The sequence below is a fragment of the Podarcis pityusensis genome (genome assembly GCF_964106645.2).
Source record: "Podarcis pityusensis genome assembly, chromosome: 12".
Taxonomy (NCBI): domain Eukaryota; kingdom Metazoa; phylum Chordata; class Lepidosauria; order Squamata; family Lacertidae; genus Podarcis; species Podarcis pityusensis.
In genome coordinates, this window is record NC_138037.1 from 53,152,440 (window position 1) to 53,174,073 (window position 21,634).

Sequence of the window (21,634 nt, forward strand, 5' to 3'; positions counted from 1 at the left end):
CATTTTATAAATACTTGCTGACCAAAAGTTCCAACAATAAAGTTTTCCAGAAATTATTACACAGAAGCACAAATATGAACAAAGCTTTTATTTTAACCACAAACATCAACAATTGGCATAAAATGCATAAAAATACAGTATTTTTGTGCTGTAATATAATTACAAAAGACATCTTCTTGAATGTTAATTTTCCACAGCCCAATCCTCATTAGTGGTTGTCTTAACAAATAGGAAACAAAATGAGGTTTTTTTTAAAAAAAATAATCAATTAAAACCGTTTCTTTAGCTCTCCTCATTTTAATCAATGTGAGACACAACCAAAATATGGCTAATCCCTCTTATATCACTATCCTGAAATCCACTTTAATAGTCTATGTAATAAATTATGCTTCTTGCTGCAGAATTTACTACATTTAAGTCACAGACAAAGCTGTGCCTGCAGTACAGAAGTTAAAATTCAACAGAGAGCTGAACACACAGTTTTCCAGATGGTTCCTTATCTAGATGATTTGCAATGTTTTTTAGTAGCTGTTGCATAAACAGAATTCATATTGCCTTTTTGGCCGAGTGTTCCCCCACCTCTCGCATATGACAATCTTGCTCTACCAATGAAAAAGTGAATTCCTGCCTGAAGTGGAGCTGTGCATCATCATCAGAATCTCACTAAAAGCAGAAATCAAAATACGTGGCAGTTTTTTTTAAAAAATGGCAAAAATACTGTTGTAGTTTATTTAATATTTGCCAAACTATTAGTTTTACTTTTACATAAATTAACTATTCTAAGATGTATAAAAGAGCCACAAAAATTGAAATGAGTTTATTTCCATTTATTTTACATTGCTCTAGTGGTTACATTTTGTTTCTCAGGGAATGTTATTTCCTATCAATTTAGACTTTCTTTCTACAAGGTAGGCAAAATATGTTCTATTACTAAATTAAGGCCAAAGCATAAAAAGATTTTTCTAAACCCTGAAAACTTTTTCCTTGTTAATATTTCATATGTACAAAATTTGTTAAGTTTTGTCTACTTTGGTGATAAACCATTTCAACAGCTGGTAGCAAAAATACTGCTTACTAAAATTAGTTTCATTGGCCTGATTTTAGCAACTACTTTAAAAAGAAGGCTGAAGATTGTGGATTGTGCACATTTGCCATCTAAAACATGAAATTCAAAGTTATTCAGAATAATTTCCATGTAGAACAAAAACTTAAAATATATTACCTAGCTCTAAAATGACCTAAAACATTGGGGATTTTTCATCGGTTTTCATAAAAACAGCCACTTGCACATAAATGAGATAGTGGAAACTATCCAATTCCTTCACAAAAAATATACATATTCATAAAAGGTGCAATATGAGATGCATGCTGGGGGAATGGGGTTAGCAATATAATGTGGCGACTGTGTATGGAATGCTGCGCCTTCCTAGCTATTTCGGGTTGAAAGATGCACTGACTATACTAGGAAAGATCATCTGCCTCTGCAATTTCACTGATTTTGAAACCTGGCATACTTTTCCACAGCCATTTTTGCTCACTTGCTTTGGATCAGTATTTATTTAAAAATGTTTGAACACATAAACATTTGCATAGCAAATTTTAAAGAACTGACCCAAGTCTACGACTGAGAATATTTTAAAAATGTCCTCATTGTAAAGGTCTAGTATTCCCTGCAGTATACTGTACTCCTGGCACCCTAGCGCTTCCAATTCTGAACATATTTATTTAGAAGCCGTTATCATTTACATCAATGGAATGTATTTCCAAATAAATATAACTGGACTCACCATTTAAGGCTGATCCAATGAAGTAGCCCTATATGCAGCTACACGGTTTAAAATATGAAAAAGGGATAGAGCCTATGTAGGCACAAAGCTTTGGTTGCTACAACTGACAAAGGAACTTCCTGAGCATAGAATTCTCTGGAACGCAGCCTATGTCTAATGGTGCAATCCATTAAAATGAATGTCAAAAGTCCTGTTGGTTTTAATGGACTCTGAATTGAGAGCTCTCTTTTACTTAGTTGCCAGTTTAAAAAATACATATACTGTCAGAAAATGCGTTGCACTGAAGAGTCATTCCCGGGTAACTTCTAATACTTTGTATATATTGTTGTTGAACACTGTTCTGAAGTATGGCCTGGAATCCATGCTCATGAGGGTACATAAGGGAACTTTTCCAGCATTGGCAGTATCTTCTATATCCCAGATTTCTGGCATGCTGCAGCCGGGCCTAAAAAGTATTTAAATATTGTCAGCAAACAGGACACACATCATTTGAGTGAATGGCGGAAGAACAACACTGATCAAGTGTAATTATTTTACTGACAACAAAGCTGATACTTTCCCCCATGACACTTTTTGACTTACTAAATCACTTTAATCCTAAAACCCCACTATCCCTCCTCTAAAGCCTCTCCTAAGGGTTGGGGTCCCTCCTGAACAATGTGGGATGCAACTAGGAAACTTTCATTCCGTGAACTAGTCAATTTAGGATCTAGGCCAAAATTGGACACCATTTTACACAGCTTAGGCAGGGTCCCGACCCTCAGGAGAGGCTTTATCAAGTGTGCAGATTCCTGCTGGGGAGAGGGGGTGATGGGAAACTTTTCATCCACAACCTTTCTTAGGATCCATACTACAGTGGTACCTTGGGTTAAGAATTTAATTCGTTCCGGAGGTCCATACTTAACCTGAAACTGTTCTTAACCCGAGGTACCACTTTAGCTAATGGGGCCTCCTACTGCCACTGCACGATTTCTGTTCTCATCCTGAAGCAAAGTTCTTAACCCAAGGTACTATTTCTGGGTTAGCGGAGTCTGTAACCTGAAGCGTCTGTAACCCGAGGTACCACTGTATTAAAATCCACACCAACAGGATGGGTTCCTAGAATGTTGAAGGAGACATGACACACTTTTTAATTTGGAAATCTGCCATGATGGAATAAGACTGAGCTGCAGAGTTATAAATAGTCATAGGGAGAGGTGAGCTCTGAATATGTCATTATCTGTATTTTGAGTCTGATTTGGTAAATCTCCCCTGGAAAGGCTAATGTTTGATGCAACCAGTCTGGGAAAATTAATGAGCAAACGCCTAGATTTGATTTCATCGGAACTGGGAGAAGATGGCGTCTGCCGGCAGCGAAATGACTTTTGGATTGATTTGGCACAAACACCAGCGTGTAAGACATACTGCAACAACAGCGGAGAGTCATACACATAAAATCCACACAGAAACACATCATTGCTTATTTCAACTCACTTGTGGAAACAACTCAGAGGCCATGAAAGAAGGAAGGTTAACAGCAGGAAGATTTAAAGGAACTATTGGAAAGACTATCCAAGGCAGCAGACATATGAGATGATCAGAGCCCCAACCTAACTTGAAGCATGGGAAGTCCCAACAAAATAATTATAATTCAGGCAGAATATTTGGACTATTTGATATGTATTTGTATAATTTGGAACATTTAATGTGATTTGACTGGATTGTTAAAATAGGAAACTTAATAAAAATTATTTAAACAAACAAAAAATAAATAAATCCACACCAACATTTAAACAATGCAGTGGAATCTAGAGCAAAATACTATGAAAATTGGCATCCTTGCCAAGAAACTTTACAATGACAGTGCTGCTCAAGTAGCTTCATTCAGAATCTGTCTGCAGTCACAATATAAAATGACTCGAGGGATGAGGAGGAGGATTTAAAGCACACACAGCTCTATCCAAGACAGGGGTAGCCAACGTAGTGCCCTCTATGTGTTTTTGGCTCACATCCCCATTAGCTCCAGTCAGCAAAAGTCAGGGAAGACAGGAGCTGTATTCCCAACAAAACCAGGAGGAGGGGGCAGGCATGACCACCTTGGCTGTCCCTGATGTAAAAACCCATCTAATTTCAATGACCAATCCTTACTAAGGGTCCTCAAAAACTCAGGTTCCAAAGTTCCACAATGATGCACATACGAACTTAAGAAAATCCTTAGAGATCCAAGTAGATCTTATTAATATTCAGAACATAAGAAGCAACAAAAAGCATAATATCATATTGCATCTGACACAGTGGCTACAAAAGCAAAATTCTAATTTTAAGGATTGCTTTGAAGATCACTTTCAGCCATTAGCACCAACTGCCCAAATTCCAAAAACTAAAGGTGGACACCACCAATAAGAGTTGACCAATGTCTCAGGGTTTATAGAAGGTGAGTGGCCAAATTCCCAAACCACCTCAGCATGACAAGACGTCACAGAAAAGTCCCAAAGTTCTGCACCTGCACTTTCTCCTAGCCAACGGGTGCAAAGAAAGCACTTGAACCCCTTGATCACTGGTAGGAAATGATCAAGGTAAACTTACATACTGATTACTTACTTAGATCTCCTCAGGCACCAAGAATCTTCTAAAATGTAGTAATTTACTCCCAACTTCAGCAATTCCCTTTTAACTTCTTTTGCTGGTTTTCGGCTATACATGGAATAAACTGTTTTCGTTCTTGCCCTAGGAGGAAGAGAAAGCTACAAATATACCAAGTAACCAAGAAAAAAAAATAACTTGAGCAAACAATACACAGCTCATCACTGAAGTAAAGTGGAAAAGAATGTTTGCGGTATTGTGGAGAGAGCTAATTTACTCTGGTGTATTTTTTAAATATAGTTAATAACATACTTCATGAGATGTTTGACATATATATTTGTGGTAAAATACACAGGAGGATAAACAAAACTAGTAAGATAAGGACTCAAGGAAATGGAAAAAGCACATACTGGTAGCTAATACAGTGGTGCCCCGCAAGACGAATGCCTCGCAAGACGGAAAACCCGCTAGACGAAAGGGTTTTCCGTTTTGGAGGTGCTTCGCAAAACGAATTTCCTATGGGCTTGCTTCGCAAGACGAAAATGTCTTGCGAGTTCCTGCGGGGTTTTTTTCCTCCCCCCCCTTTTTCCCAAGCCGCTAAGCCGCTTATCAGCTGATCCGCTAAGCCGCTTAACAGCTGATCGCTAAGCCGCTTATCAGCTGATCCGCTAAGCCGCTTAACAGCTGATCGCTAAGCCGCTTATCAGCTGATCCGCTAAGCCCGCTAATAGCGCTAATCCGCTAATGGGCTTGCTTTGCAAGACGAAAAAACCGCAAGACGAAGAGACTCGCGGAACGGATTCTTTTCGTCTTGCGAGGCACCACTGTACCTGATTTAGTTAACATTTGCCAGCAAATCAGAAACAAATATGAAATAATTTCTGGAGCACAAATCCTAACCCCAAATGGAAGGAAGGTGGTTACTTCCTGAAGTGTCAGAACAGAAAGTGAAAAGCCTCACTTACCATGAGTTTTATTTTTAGTCAAGAGGCAAGGGACAGGGAACAGCAAAGGGTTAACTCCTCCTGTGGCAGAAGGCAGTGCCAAGCAAAAACCTGGTGCTGGTTCCCAGGAAGAAGAGTTCTCTCAGGTTCAGAACTCGACTTTAGTAGGAAAAAACCCAGTACCACAGCTCCAACCCTGGGTGCAAAACGGGCAGACTTTTGGCTCAACAACAATGACTAAGAAAACACACATAGGCCTAACATTGTATGTCAATGTGTTTGCTTCTAGGGATGCATTCTTCAACAGGAGGGTTTTCCAGCTGGTATTTTAAGTAGGTGTTTGTCCCACCTTGGAATATAGGTAAATGTTTTGATGTTGCCCTTCTGATTGCTAACTGATGTTGGGAAGATGGACTTTCCCTGAACTTCCATTATATTAAGCAGGCAAGAGAGCATGGATATTCACTCAGTTATTTAAATATTCTGTGACAGAGATGCATTTTCCATGTTTCAGTCAAATGAGATCCTGAGTGGGGAGAGGCATTACTTTTTGAGTTGGTGTTCTGCCAAAGGGACTAAGACCAAACAGGAAGCACCCTGGGCAGATCTGTGTGAAGCTCAGGCTGAAGAATCATATGAGCAGGCTTGAATGGTGTTGCTTTAACACAGACTAAGACTTACATAGAGCTGCAGTTCTGTGTCAGTGTCTAGTTCCACCTCTTATGAAGAAAAGCTAAAGGGGCTTTGTCTGTTTCCACAACTGTTGATTCTAATGGAGCAGGGAAAGTACCATGGGTACTGAGCCATGGCCACCTCAGCGCTGCAGACCCGAGGTTACTATTGTTCTTGGTGCATCTCTAAAGGGAGTCCATCTTTGCAGATTGGAGTCCTTGGTCTACCATCACACGGCTTGACAAAGCTACTGGAGAACTCTGAAAGGAGGAAAGTGGCCACGGCAACTGGTGGGAGCAGTGATTGCCCCAAAGTGTCATTTGGGCTGCTGAAATACATAGGGCAAGAACCTTTGCCATGGATGTGACGTTGGCTTTGTTGGACAACATCAAAGTCCTGGTCACCACCTTGATCTTTGTGATGCACTCTGGGGAAAGCGATATCAGCCCCTCTGTACATTTGGCTTCTTGAGGTGAACAGAACTAGACTTTCCCTCACTATGCTTCCCTCTCCCATCTGTTTAGAAGCATTAGGTAAAGTTAAAAGGACCCCTGACCATTAGGTCCAGTCGTGACCGACTCTGGGTTGCGGCGCTCTATAGGCCAAGGGAGCCGGCATACAGCTTCCAGGTCATGTGGCCAGCATGACTAAGCTGCTTCTGGCAAACCAGAGCAGCACAACGGGAGCTCACCCTGCCGCGGGGATTCAAACCGCCGACCTTCTGATCGGCAAGTTCTAAGCTCTGTGGTTTAACTCACAGCGCCACCTGCGTCCCTCCTAGAAGCATTAGGGAGAACAAAAAAGGCTGAAGAAAAAGCGGGGGGGGGGGGGGGAGTTCTATTGCCAAGTAGGATCTCTTTAATAGCAAGATGCTGCTGCTTTGAAATCAAAGGCAGAACCACAAAACTGAAAGGACTCTCCTCCCTGGGAGGAATGCAAATATTTTGCTGTCTTTTGTCAGGCCTTGCTTTCTTTTAGAGGAGGAGTTTGCTGCTGCCTGCTCTCCATCTCGTTGATACAATAGCAACTCACACTCTTTATTTTAAGCCAGGAGAAACCACAGGATTAGTGAGCTTGCATGCCTGAAGGAAACAAATTTATCGCCGACTTACTCATCTCTCTCTACAGCAAAGCTTCTGTCTAAAGCCAATAACTATATTTTATTCATCCTATTTTAATCAATTAAAAAGCAATACAACATAATGCTATATTAAATCAATTAACATGTTTATTTGAAACTACCCAGCTAATTTCAAACTCATCCAACCCTGTATTTTAATCTTTCCTCCCAAACAATACAAAATAAGATTTGCTCAGTCCACCACCACCTTTGATCCATCTCTATAGATCATACTCCAGTCACCAACTTCCCATTTAAAGCACCCAGTGACAACCAGTTGTTTTTTTTAACCCAAGAGTATGATAATTTGTGAACAATATATTCAAAGCACACAGGAGGCCAGAGACCTCTATACGGTATAATAAACCAAACAACCTGAAGAACACAAGCCAGACCCATTTCATTGTTTGTTTCAACAAAAAAGGTACATGCTGCACCTGTAAAACCTCACAGAATCATTAAAAAGAGATAAGATTACACTAATCAAAAGTGGAAACAGCATTTTAGATGCAATCTGCAAAAGTCCAAGTATCCCAGCACACAAAGCTCCAGTTCATATAATTCAGGGAGCAAAAGGCACAGCTTATTCCCAATTTTTAGAAGTCTTGTTACATCAATTTCCTTGCTGAGTAAATCAGAATATAGCTAGCCTTAAAATTTGAAGTTTAAATCTTACCGTAAACCTGCATCTTCATAATGAGGATGGTTCACGATAGGCCGAAGAGCAGACAATTTTACACTTGCCATTGTAGGCATTGGACCCGCAAAAACAGCATCTGAAATATATAAAAGAAAATTAAAAATCAAACAATTGGGCAAAGTATTGTAAAAATGTAGAATAAAGTAAAGATGACTAAACTTTTTAAAAATCAGAGCTCAAAATATACATTCATATTAATACATTCAGGCATGACATCATTCTTAGTGGCAAAACTAAAACTACATCAGATTTCATCCAATACTCTAATTGTTCTTAGATTGTTCTTGATATTTTAAAGTTATAATACTTCAAATTCTCTACTTAATACAAGTCTTAATGTACTATAAAACAATACAATTACAGAAACTCTAGAAACTGGTCCTTTCATTCTTAAGTCAATTACTATAAAACACAACAGTGGGGAAAACTATTCAACAGCATAATAATCCTGTTCTCCAACACAGGACACAAAATTGCTGCTTGCCTTATGATAGATGCTGTAGCAGATACTGCAAAATAGGCAAAAACCAAACAAAAAAAGCAGGGTGTCCGGGTATTTGTTTTACCTGGTTTGGTCTTTTCTTTTATCCATAACAGTAGTTCTTCCTGGGGCAAGTTGCTAAATTCTCCCACAATGCTCCATTCTCTTTGAAGGTTTGCTACTCCTTCAAATGCCATCATTGCTAAAATCGCAAGAACAAGTGTTCCAGGCTGAATTTTGCTAAACAGCCATCCAAACAGCTGATAAGAAGAAATTAAAAGCCATTTAACTTTACATACAACTTAAGTTTCTAAATTTCCATTTTTTCTTAACACCAGCTTAACAAATTACACGGAAAAACATGACAACTCAGTTCACGATACATTTTCCACTGAAATTAACAATAACCATAAACTCTAATATTGATATTAAAAGTATCCACTGTAGCACAGTGTGTTTATCTCCTTGCTTGTTAATGCAATCAAAATTAAAATAACTAGGCTGTGTCATTTTATTGACTAAGGCATGGATGCTCTGTATGTATATCAGTATTGACCACTGGAACAAATCTATGTTGAGAGATAACATTAGACAAAGGTATTGTCACTAACACGAGTTTCCATTGATTTATTATCTTTTATATTGTATATATGTTTTCTGTCAGCTCACAATATTTAGATAGCATGTTTTTCTGTATTGTGTATTTAATAATAACTATATATTTTTGTAATTCTATAATCAAGTAATTCAAAATATTAAACATTTGGCATACTGAAATGCTATATCAGCCCCTCTGTAAAACATATTAAGTAAATTACTACATCAGCCGGACAAATAAAACAGTAGCTTACTTGCTTTGAACATATCAAGGATGCCATGATGCACATATGAGGTGTCAGAAATAGCTTTAGTCTCATAAATAAAATAGCAAGAACAGTAAAAAATATAAGCTGCAGTGCATGGTATACTATCTGAAAACAAACAAACACAAAGGCATAAGAAAATAATGCTTATTAAAAGAGCTGTCAAAACTGTGAACATAAACCTATTAACTATAAGAAAGAAGGTTTACCTTTTTATATAGATGCTCCTTGGAGCACTGCATTATTTTTACATTTAAACCCATTGGGGGGCAGGGGAGAGAAAGACTACGAATGAGAGACAAAACATTTTAGAAAGATGAATACCCCGTGGGAATAGAAGAGACTAGTTTGAAGCTCAATTTTAATGGCTGCGTTTTTCTGTACATTTATTAAAATAACTGAATTCCATTTCATTCTGGTTTTATCCCACACCACCACTCTAATCCAACAATGATTTGGATGCAAATAACCCATACTGATGAGTTTCAGAGAAGATAACTCTGATGTGTAAATGGAACTTCCAGAAGTATAAGGAGTTATTCATTCACTTTAATGAAGAATATGCCCCCTTTGCTGCCTGGACCTGTCCTCCTACACTGAAAGGAATTGCAAGATATTATGCATTTCTTCTGTGTGTGCACAGCCCATGTGATTAAAGGTAAACTGTGGATATGCTTTGAGTAATCATTGCAATAGGGGTGTTGTGAACATTCAAGCAATACTGGGGCAAAGTATTGGGGCACAGCCATGTTCCCAGGCCCATTCTCATCCTGATATTCTTAAATCACCACCACCACATTCACTTGCTCCATAAATTCCCCACAAAGTACAGGAAGGTGTTAGATGCCTCTGCAGAGCATCTTTTCCCTCTGGGGACTGTGACTTCGTCCCAGAATCCCCAACAGAAACCGATAGCACATCATTTCCCCCCAAAAGCAGGCCTTGGAGGGTTTCTTCCCTTCAGTATTGACACCTGCAGTGTTATGTTTTCACTGAAGGTTTTAAGATTGGCAATCCCAATCCTGGGCAGGAAAAAAATAAGCTGCAGGGAGATTTAAGATGTTGGACGCTCTCTCTTTGCCCTTGCCCCAAAGTAAATTTCTGAGCTCTGAGGCAGGAATAGGAGGCAAAGTTAAAACCTGTCATTTGATACTTAGCACTTCACACCTATGTAAAAGAACAGTTTGATGTAAATCCACATCAAACAAGCAGTTTTTGTCCACATCAAACAACTCGGCAAGGAAACTGGCCTATGTTTGCAATTTTAATTCTAAGAACCCTGGTGTGCACCACCAATTTAAACTTCTGCAATCATTTCCCACTATCTCCACTGTTTCTCTTAAATCAGCACTTCCATTTCCCACAGAAGGTAACTTTTCTAAACTTATCAAAGGAGAGCTCAATAAGCAGAGTTGTAACATAATTCATGCAGGATGAGATCCTTACCTCCCCATGATTGAAATTATCCTCCTGTCTGAACAAAGAACAGTAAGACTGTTATTTGTTTATTGCATAGAATCAATATGCCTTATGCTACAAATAGTTATTTACAGAACACATCCTCTGTTTACAATCAAACTAAATTAAAAATACTGCAGTGTTTTTAATTTATAAGTCCCTTAAGTTATTACAAAATTACAATAAAACTGTTACTACTAAATTTATTTTGTAAACTTATATTTTTATCAATCTGGGGGCTACTCATATGTACAGATGCTCTGATGCATTTGTTGAACTGCAGTAAAAGTCTTTCATTAATTTCCAATTTTCAGTAGGATCACTGCTTTAAAAAATGTAATTACAGGGCATGGAAGACTACATGGCAAGACCTCTGTACGCACACTAATTGCAACCCAGCTAGATTACTGGCATGTTCACAAGGCATAAGAAACATTTACTTGCTGTACATATTCATTCCACAAAGTGATGGGAAAACTAACTGGAGACTAGAAGTAAACAATAGGAGCAAAGCTTGGCTGCACAATTACATATAGTCCTTTAGGTAATAATTCATTCAATGGATTTGCACTCTAATTTCAAAATTTATTTACCTTTCAGACAATTCCTTGCGACACACAACATGTTGAAATGTCTGTGAACAGACAAGAACATGTTTTAAATAGCCTTTTCTCTAAAGCAGATTTAATCATATGCCAAAATTACAATTTCCCAAAGGTTAACAGACAAATTTTTTCAATTACATACTTTGGAATAATTGCTCTTTTTAATAGCAATTCCTTCTTCAGGATTATGTAGACTAGATTTTCATTTTTGGTAATCAACATGCATGTCTTTAAATATGCCTGCAGAAATAGGTCTGGTATATAACAGAACATGTAGATGAAAAGCCCAGATCCAAGTTCATATACTTTGATTTGGGTTTTTGGTCACATGTTCTGCTCTTTTTGTATGTATGTGCAAATACATGCATGCTAGACATACTCAAATTTAAGTATTAATTGCCTCCTTTTAGAATAATATACACACTAAATGTAAACCAGATGCAAAACAGCAAAGACCTTACCTTCATAACAATTACTGAAAAAACGACAAGAACTACCGGAAGTAGAAGTGTCTTCATGTACTTTACTGGAGTCTGAAACACAGTTTCAATGGGTGGTAAATTTTATGCACAGTAACTTTTCTTAAAAAACCATTTTCTTTTAAGACATTCTTACTCTAGATTTTCACAATGAACCTCTCCCCAAGTTATTTTATCCAAGAAAAATTGTCAAAACTATTGTGCAGTTAATCTGAATAATGTTTTTCAGTGATTCCATTTGTTCCCCGAAGCTTTCAGCCTTCATTGTTCATGAACATAAATTATGGCCTGTAATAAAGTCAAGACACTGACACTTTATCCAGATATTTTGTTCTAACAACTGCTAACTCAGTTTCATTAAGCAATAGAAGAATCCTGAATTGTTATATTTGTTAAAAAAAATAGCTTTCCAATCAAACATTATTTTTCTGATTAAGGAAGAAAAAACTGCATAAACATTAAGGTGTTCCATACTTCATCCACTGATTTTTAATTACCTGTTTTTCCATGAAATCAAACTCCACAGCACATGTGTACATTGAAGTATGAAAATCCCTATAACCAGTAAATTTTGCCTTCAGCAGGTTGCTTATATGAGCCTGTTAAGAAATTACAGTGAAAATGTTTGTTAAATGAATTATTTCAGAGATTAAAAAAAAAATAGAGTGGAAAGTACAAAACGTTGGATTATGCTACATTAAAATTGGTTCAATACAAATAAAAGATCATGGAAATGTCTGAGAAAAAGAACAGCAGTTAATTTACCATGTTAAGAATAAACAACTTGTAGACCATATAGTAGACACTAGGCGAGGGGCTGTCAACTTTTTGGGTGGGTGAGCACATCTGAAATTTTAAAGAAGTGCCCTTGGGTACGAATCACTAACTGGCTGCTATTGGGCATGGTATAACACGAACTGACTGCCACATCTAAAAGGGCAGAGAGATGGGATAGTAAAAGTGTGTGGACATGCCTCCATACGTAATGGGAAATGCACCTATATTATCCACTGCTGTGTTTGCTCAGAGATATTCACAGCTCTCCTCTGTTCAGAACAGGACTGTGGGTCCAATCCCAGCATCCAATGAAAAGTGGGCATGTTGAAGGATACGTGTTCAATGTAGGAGAAACCAAGTCAGTGCAAACAGAAACTGTGGAGGACAGCAAGCAGCCTCTCTCACGCATTGTGGGATTCTGAGGGACTACTTACCAAGACTTTTTGCGAGTGTCATAGGAGGTACACGTGGGCACAATGGTATCAATGAGCACCACATTGGCAACCCCTGCACTAAGCCACAGATAACTGACATGTTGCAGTTTTATTAGATGAAATTTGCGATGCATCCAGTGGAAGATTCTATGTGTTTAATTCTTAAGGTGCATCAAGAAGATGATTGTAATTTTTAGACTCTATAAAGTTCAGAATTCAAAATTTGTGCTCAGAAATGTATGCTTTATGAAAGAGAGAATTTGGGGTGGTGTTTGTTTAGTAATAATAATAATAATAATAATAATAATAATAAATTATTTATATCCCACCCTCCCCAGCCAAAGCCGGGCTCAGAGCTGCTAACAACAGTAAAATAATACAGCATTCTAAAATCAATTCCTTACAAAATGAGTTCAAATCAAATTAATGGCAACCATTGGGCTAGAGTTTTGTGAGGATTACCAAAGGAGGGGGTCAGGATGTCTTGGCCAAAGGCCTGGTTTTGAGTCCTTTACCATCCTGACAGATTTTATTTGATTAAAAGAATCAAACAACTACACTACTTGAAAGTTTTGCTGAGTGTTCAGCAACGAATGTTTCTTTTCAATACAGTGGTGCCCCGCAAGACGAATGCCTCGCAAGACGGAAAACCCGCTAGACGAAAGGGTTTTCCGTTTTTGAGTTGCTTCGCAGGACGAATTTCCCTATGGGCTTGCTTCGCAAGACGAAAATGTCTTGCGAGTCTTGAGATTTTTTTTTCGCTTTCCCCCCCCTTTATCTAAGCCGCTAAGCCTTTAATAGCCTTTTAGCAGCTAATCCGGTAAGCCGATAAGCCTTTAATAGCCGCTAAACCGCTAATAGTGCTAATCCGTTAAGCCGCTAATAGGGTTGCTTCGCAAGACGAAAAAACCGCTAGACGAAGACACTCGCGGAACGGATTAATTTCATCTTGCGAGGCACCACTGTAGTTTGTAACACTTAATTGTCAATAAATTCTCAGAGTCCCCTATAAAGAGAGACTGATTTTTAAACCACTATGAGAACTGTAGCTCTGTGAAGGGAATAGGGTCTCCAAACAATTATCAGCACCCTTAAGAAACTACATATCCCAGTATTCTTGGGGAGGGGGTTAAAGTGGTGTGCTACTGCTTTAAATGTATAGTGTAGATGGGGCCTATATGATGAAGAAGACATACAAGAAGAATTCTGACAGTGAACAAATGAAACAAGGAAGTTTTAAACTTACATCATCAGCTGTTCCAAATATTAGGCACATCAAGAACTTCAAGGTAATTGTCCCCAAAAAGCAAGAAAATCCTTCAATGGCCTGTAAAATGAAAGGCATGGTTCAACTGAAGAGCAGAAGCAATACTCAGCATTTAATACAAGAGGCACTTTAATTAAAATACATATTATTATGCAACTGTTTCTCTTGTTCTTAACTACAATTTTTTATTACCATATTTTTCGCTCCATAGGGCGCACCGGACCATAGGGCGCACCTAGTTTTTAGGGGGGGAAATAAAGAAAGAAAAATCCCGCTGGCTGTCTTGGCTTCCTCTTTAGCCACGCACAACTTCTCCAGCTGGGAGAGGCTGTGCGCGGCTTCGTTTTTAGCCGCGGGGCTGGGGCCGGGTTGCACAGCCTTGCCGCCGCTCCCGGAGCTTGCGGGCTGGGGGAGCGCTCCGAAGGCTTGCGGATAGCTGCCTGAAGCCCGGGGAGTGCAGTGGGAGTTGGCACTGCGCTCCCCAGGCTCCGGGCTGCAATCCCGCCGGGCTCCAAAGGCTTGCGGATAGCTTCGTGAAGCCTGGAGAGAGAGGGGGGTCGGTGCGCACCGACCCCTCTCGCTCCAGGCTTCAGCGAAAGCCTGCATTCGCTCCATAGGACGCACACACATTTCCCCTTCATTTTTGGAGGGGGAAAAGTGCGTCCTATAGAGCGAAAAATACGGTATGTTGTGTGAGAGCTGAAATGGTAGGTTTTTTAAAATTAAACTATTGGTGAAAGTGAAGTGAAGTTTTTTATGCTACTTTCATGCAAAATTTAATATTCACTCCCTCTGATGCTGAATTTGGATGGGCTATGCTGATGGCTTTGTGGCCAAAACACAGATACCCATGCACGCATGGAAAGATTAAGCATATTGGAGTATACGAAACACTTTGGAAAAAAACACCTGCAAAAGAAGATCAATCTTTCCCCCTAAACAAGTAAACTAGCTGTTGTACATGCAACCTCTCAAGAATACAGGAGAACAGCAAGAAATAAGTGCACATAGCCCACCAAGATGCCAGAGACGGTTACTTGAGGTTTAGAGGAGAGTGAAGTCAGGAGGAAACCAATGCCCACAAAGGGCTGTCCAACTAGTCCCTCAGAATGCCAGTCACCTGCACTGTACAACTACTGAGCTGTGATGCCAGCATCACACAGGTGACAGGTTTAGAACCGAGCAGAGGTTACAGGCAATACTAGACCGTGCAGCATCTAGAGCATGGGAGGCTATAATGTCCTCTGACCTTCTCCTATTCATTTACTACTTTGGCTTCCCACCTACAGAGGTTGTTCACAATATGTGATGGATTCAAGGATTCAAGGCAAAAGTCACACACAAACACACCCCACCCCAGCCGACGTGTAATGCCAACAGGGAAGTGAATGGCTGCATGAAGCAATCTCAGAGCGCAGCATTTCATTCAGGCCTTACTTGTTAATAATAAAGATGAGGTTATAGAAAACAAAATGATCTACAATGTATCTATTTCATGTAGTGTTCTCTCTCAAGAAGCCCTTAGCAAATCAAACAGGAACTGACAACATTCGCAAAGTTCAGGTATTCAACTTACCAAAAAGTTGCTTAAAAGGGACAACAGTCTCCCAATAAATTATTCTCCTTAATACAGTGGTACCTCAGGTTAAGTACTTAATTCGTTCCAGAGGTCCGTACTTAACCTGAAACTGTTCTTAACCTGAAGCACCACTTTAGCTAATGGGGCCTCCTGCTGCTGCCGCGCCGCCGGAGCACGATTTATGTTCTCATCCTGAAGCAAAGTTCTTAACCTGAAGCACTATTTCTGAGTTAGCGGAGTCTGTAACCTGAAGCATATGTAACCCGAGGTACCACTGTAAATACAAAACGCATTCAGCCCCCAAACCAGCTATCAATCACTCAGCTGCTGGCCAAGGATCCCCAAGGCCTTGGGATAGCCTTCCATCAGCCCGGCCCAGCCCCTTCTCTGCTAGGCCCAGATGCTTTTCAGTAACATGTGGCAATGCTGGCTTTGAATGGAAACTATCACCTACAAATCATCCTACTGACCAACAGAGCTGGTAATATATTTATAACACAAAATGTCAATCCTTACCCATACGCTGATACCTCTTCTACTACACATTTTCAGGATGTATTTAGGACCCAGTTCAAGAATACCCTGAAAATAATTAAATTAGTTCATTAAACAGCAATATTTATATAACACTCCTCTCAAATGGAGTCCAGAAGGATGAAACAATAAATAAGTCAAAATGAAGTTAGAAAATGCTCAAAACCAGCATTGTAAAAGTATTAATACCAGACACTGAAATTATTGGTTTTATTGCATTACACTTCCATAGAACACTGAAACCCATTGTTACTGCTTTTTAAACATATACTGTGCTGTCTGTTATGCAAGATTCTACTGTACAATGGCACAAACTATTTGCACATCACATAATCGGACTTAGGCAGACCCACGGACGTCCAGTTTTGCAATATGTTAACCCAATAACCATAAGACAGAATGGAAACAAGTAATGAGCTAAGCATACGTACACTTCTCCAAGAACATACATAACCAATCATCCAAAAAGACAAACCAGGAATGTCAAAGGCCCACCCTACAGTGTCATTCTGTTATCTTTTTGAAGCTGTACTACATGCATACTTCTTTTGATTTAGTTCACTATTTTTGGCTTTCATAAATAATGAAAAGTTATATAATCACACTAATTATCTTATCACCAAATAAAGGGAATGTTACTTCTTCCTGCAAACCTATGGTGCTCAGAAGTTGCCTGTATTCAGATTAAGTTGCTTTCAGAGCATGAGACTTGCCTCTTGTTTATTAAGCTGATCCAGAAGGTGGAATTCTGATGCATATTATAGTGCTCTTGAAAACCTGAGTTCTTCCCCATTCACTGTAATGTCAAGGCACACAAATCCATTGTGACAACAGCATTTGTTCCCAAACCGCAGTGAGTAGGAACACTCACAAGGGGCTCTATGTATTCACTGCAAAATTATTCATGCTTTTGGATAAAGCTTATTTCTGAAATGGTAAAATCTCCTGTCTCCAAGTAAATAACCAGTATCTCCACCCCACCCCACGTGCCAGCCTATATGAAGCGTCTTATAAATTATTGCAGTAACTCAGTATAGTACGACAAAAGATTCTTGAGTATTCCTTAACTAACTTACCCAACTAATTACCAAAAAGGCAGCATAATATGATGTCAGCAACATAGAGTTTCCAAACATAAGGACAAAACATACTCCAAGTGATGCCTAAAGGGATATAAACATTTGAACATATTTTAATGCAATCTTTAAGCTAATAATGGATGTGACAGATGCAGTGTCTATGAAAACATTGTTTTATTAAATCTTCAAACACAAAAGGCGCTATCTTGAAATAGCTTTATTTCATTTGTAAATATTTATTATCACAATAATGTAGCTTCCTAAAACAATTTTTACAAGAATCCCTCAGGATATGCAAAATGACAATATATTGCTCTTATTTCGTACCCACAGCACCATACTAATTTTTAATACTAAACTAATATGTCAGAAAATAAATAAAAAGAATCTAGTATTAAGCTGTTCCATGTGGCAGATATGTGATATAAGTCTATACATGTCTACTCAGAAGTCTCATTCAGTTCAAAGGGACTTAAGCTGAAATAAGCAAAAAAGTAAATACAATTTCATTTTTTGTCTACACGCCCCCCCCTTTATGAAAAACCTGCAAATATAAACTTTTATGTTTCTTTTTTAATAAAGATTTTGGCCTCTTTTTGTATCATGACATTCGGAATTATTATTTTCCAGAAAATTTGTAGCTAGCCTTGCTTGTCCATGGGGGGGGGATGGAAGTCATACATGTATTCAGGCCAACTAAATTGCCACAATATAGCACAAGTAATTGTTCAAGTTCTCTTGAACTCTTTAGGCTGGATAGCAAGCAAAATTACCACCACCAGGGGAAGAAAAGGCAGAGCATGATGGAAATGCCCCAAATCTACTGAAACAGGGAGGCTACTCTTCAGTGCAGTGATCTTGGGGCAGGGCTAGGGCAGTCATGTGATGTTGGGGACAGGCCCCCAGTCCTTGCTGAACCTGTAAGTGCTCCCCTCTCCCCATGCTAAAAAAAATAAATGAAGATGCCTAAAGTCTGCAATTTAAAATATCTTCATACAGGTGTGCAGGAAGGTATTACACAGATCTGGCTGAATACCCAGTATGAAGAAGTGTCCTAGAGAACTCAACATGTCTGTTCACTAATGTGTGACATTTGTTTGTCCTTATAAAAGTGTTACCCTTAGGGCTGTAACTCTTGAATTTTTCAGAAAGCTACAATGTATTTGGAAAACTCACATCATTTTTCATTTTCTGTCTTCCTTACCCTTCATAGTGGAAAGTCATCTCTTGAGTCAGGTTCACAATGAATCTCAGCACATATTCTGTATATTTGGTGGGATATAGGAGTGATCATCAAGCTTGCACACTCTTTGTTTTAACTGAATTTATATACCGCTCTATACCTGGGGGTCTCAGGGCGGTTCACTCTCCCATCAAAGCACACAGAAACTTTAACACAAACTAGGACCTGCACATGTAAATGTCTAATTGGATGGAGGATAATTCACCTGAGTGGAATAGAGGAGTGAGAACTTAAAATCATATGCAGCACCATTTTCTGATAAGAATAAGCCTCCAACCAATTTAGTTTCTTTCTTCAGTTGCTTTCTTATTTAAAAAACCAACTATATACCACTATATTCATGATTCAGAAGTAGGTAACTTTAAGAAATTGATTCTACCCTAAATAATTTAAGACTAAGTATTACCATATGTGCATAAAGTATCTTCTGTAGTTTGGATGAATCAATCAATCCTAAAATATAAATTCCAAAAACTGATGCCACCTGCAATTGAAAAGATAAAGTAATTGGAAAAAAAGTTCTGTTGAGAACATTATTAAGTAAATTAACTAGGTTCCAAACTACCATGCAATTCCTTCCAGGAGACATGGGGGTGGGCTGGGGTGGGGACTATTTCTTATGTGAGCCTAAACAGTAGTTTGGATCCTGGCAGTTGCATCACAAATAATCTGAAGAGATCAGCCACTTCTATGAAAAACTGGAAAGGGAGGCACTGCAAAATGTCTTTTCCAAAGACAATGTGTTTACATCATTGTAAGAATCAAACACAAGAATGACCATTCAACATCACAAGATTGATTAAAGTTATTTCACCCATGGCAACTAGCTTTGAGGCTGAATTTGACACACTTTCAATAATAACTACTGAAGCCACTGCATTTAACTCAGGAAAGAAGCAAAGGCTGTGTTTACCCATAATGTTAAGTCATGATTTGTTCAATAAACCACAAGTTGTCTCAAAGACAAGCAAACCATGACTTGTTTCTCCAAAGCTTGGTTTATGTTTCTCCCATCTACTCCTCACTCCTTGGCCTGAGTTTCCTGCCAGGCAGAGATGGGAGCAAAGGTTTCTTTAGGGAAAGCGTCAATGAAAGCTTACTAGCTACTCATGCCTCTAGGTTGGCGAGTATCTGGGGAAGGTCTGACCAAATATTAAGCAAGGATGTTGTGTGCAGATAGAATGCTAACCCAATACAAAGCACACTTTGGCTAAACAAACCATGGCTTAGGGTTATGAGTAAATCAGACCATGGAATTATTGTAATGCATTCCTTTAACACATGCCCACCATACAATACACATTACACCATGAGCTTATTTGTACAAACATACACATACTGTAATGCATACACCCTCCCACCATCACAAAGGAACCAGCTATGAAGGGAGCTAGTGAAGAAGTACAGCAGCAGCAGTCCTGGTCCTCAACTGAGCCTGCACCTCCCACAAACATGTGTGTGAACTCTATTGCTACACACCTTGTTGAACTGTTATTTGAACTGCACTATAAAATAGAAATGGATAATTATAATTCGGATCACTTTTACTGAAATTATCTTACCTGTGTTAGAAGAACAAACTGAGCAAACTGCCACGGAAGCATGAAAAAAACATTAGAAACAGATAGTGCAATCAGGCTTCTTCTATTAACATTCTGAGTCCTTGGGGAAAAAATAAAAGAGTAGTAAGTTCAGTATTAGGATTGTTCATTAATGTGAAGATCAATAGAGAATGAACTATTTCAAATTGCTTTGTATTTTCACTTACAGTAGTCAGCTAAAAATATATAATTTTAAAAACTTTGAATAAGCCTCAGTGATATGAATTCTCACACTCATAATAAATAAACTGTAAAGTAGAAATTTACACGCACAAAGGATATGCAAATCAAAATGTATGTACGTGCGATATTTCTAATCACCATTGTAAAACTATTGCATCAAAACAGAAAGTGGGGAGGAAAATCCTCAGTAACATTTTCATCTAATGTCAGGCAATATGTCTCAAGCTCACATACAACCTCAACCAGCTACCCCTTTTACGAGAGGCAGGAAGCAACTTCTGACCAAGCCACTTACTGGATTTAGGTGTATCCAGGATCACCCTGAACCCACTATTCATCCCTAGATTGAAAGAGGAGAAAAGATAGCAGTTTCAGGAAGATCCTGTGTACACATCAACCTGGTATTTAGCCATGTCAGATAGTACCTGTTGATGTCTATGGATATGTAGCAAGAGAAAAATGCCTTTGCTACATTGCCACATATGGAGAAAGAAGAACCCACAATTATAAAAACCTCTGACTGAGGGGAAACTGCCATCAAACCATAAGCCCCAAGAGTGATAGCAGACTGGGAGGCAATTGTATTCCCCACCACTATCAGGTTTCCATGACTACAAACCTTTCCCTAATCAAGCCAGTGAGCAGTACTAACAACAGTGATTTGTATAAAGAAAGGAAAGCAACCATGAAAAAGAGCAACCATGGTGGGATGGGCAACCACGTTTCTGGGGCTGCAATATCACTTCAAGGCAAAGACACAGCTAAAAACAGTTGTAGTGAGGATGAGCATTTCCTCAGTGTATTTTCAGCTCCCTGCTTTTGTACCACTGCCATTCACTGGTCCAGTTTTAAGAAAGCGGTGCTGAAAACTTTCAATAATGAACATTCCAAACGTAATAGGAATATCATGCTCTCCACAAGATACAAGTATATAAATCAATACCTTGTTTGGGATTTTGTTTTAACTCTTCATATTTAAGTAGAAAGGAGAAAAATGGAAACTACCTGAGAATGTAGGTTAGTAATAGCATCTGAACCACAAGGAACGGATATGAAAAGCTTTCACGAAGAGGGGGAGTCCACATCACACGAGTACTCTGGAAGTAAAAACTAGGTGAATTCACTGTGTGTTCCAATATTTGTTTTCCACTTCAAAGCAATGTGTTTGCAACTGAAGCTTACATATAGCAAAACTGAAATTGTGGACACTTCCACTAGCAATTAATACCTAAAAGAGTGTTGCAGTAAAGACTATAAGAGCAAAAC

The 21,634-nt window shown here is 38.8% G+C and overlaps 1 protein-coding gene across 1 annotated transcript in view; it reads right to left on the minus strand.

Moving 5' to 3' along the window:
- Positions 1-257: 257 nt before the first annotated feature.
- Positions 258-21,634, minus strand: part of DPY19L1 (dpy-19 like C-mannosyltransferase 1) — a 37,246-nt gene continuing 15,869 nt past the window's right edge. The window contains exons 9-23 of the mRNA XM_080975824.1: positions 21,374-21,465; positions 20,147-20,246; positions 18,991-19,068; positions 17,339-17,425; positions 16,245-16,310; positions 14,129-14,209; positions 12,169-12,270; positions 11,654-11,725; positions 11,181-11,221; positions 10,576-10,603; positions 9,118-9,237; positions 8,352-8,526; positions 7,762-7,861; positions 4,368-4,493; positions 258-2,232 (exon numbers count right to left, since the gene is read on the minus strand). Coding sequence (XP_080831950.1) covers positions 2,076-2,232; positions 4,368-4,493; positions 7,762-7,861; positions 8,352-8,526; positions 9,118-9,237; positions 10,576-10,603; positions 11,181-11,221; positions 11,654-11,725; positions 12,169-12,270; positions 14,129-14,209; positions 16,245-16,310; positions 17,339-17,425; positions 18,991-19,068; positions 20,147-20,246; positions 21,374-21,465 — 1,425 coding nt within the window. The 3' untranslated portion in view covers positions 258-2,075. The remainder of the gene's footprint in view (positions 2,233-4,367; positions 4,494-7,761; positions 7,862-8,351; positions 8,527-9,117; positions 9,238-10,575; positions 10,604-11,180; positions 11,222-11,653; positions 11,726-12,168; positions 12,271-14,128; positions 14,210-16,244; positions 16,311-17,338; positions 17,426-18,990; positions 19,069-20,146; positions 20,247-21,373; positions 21,466-21,634) is intronic.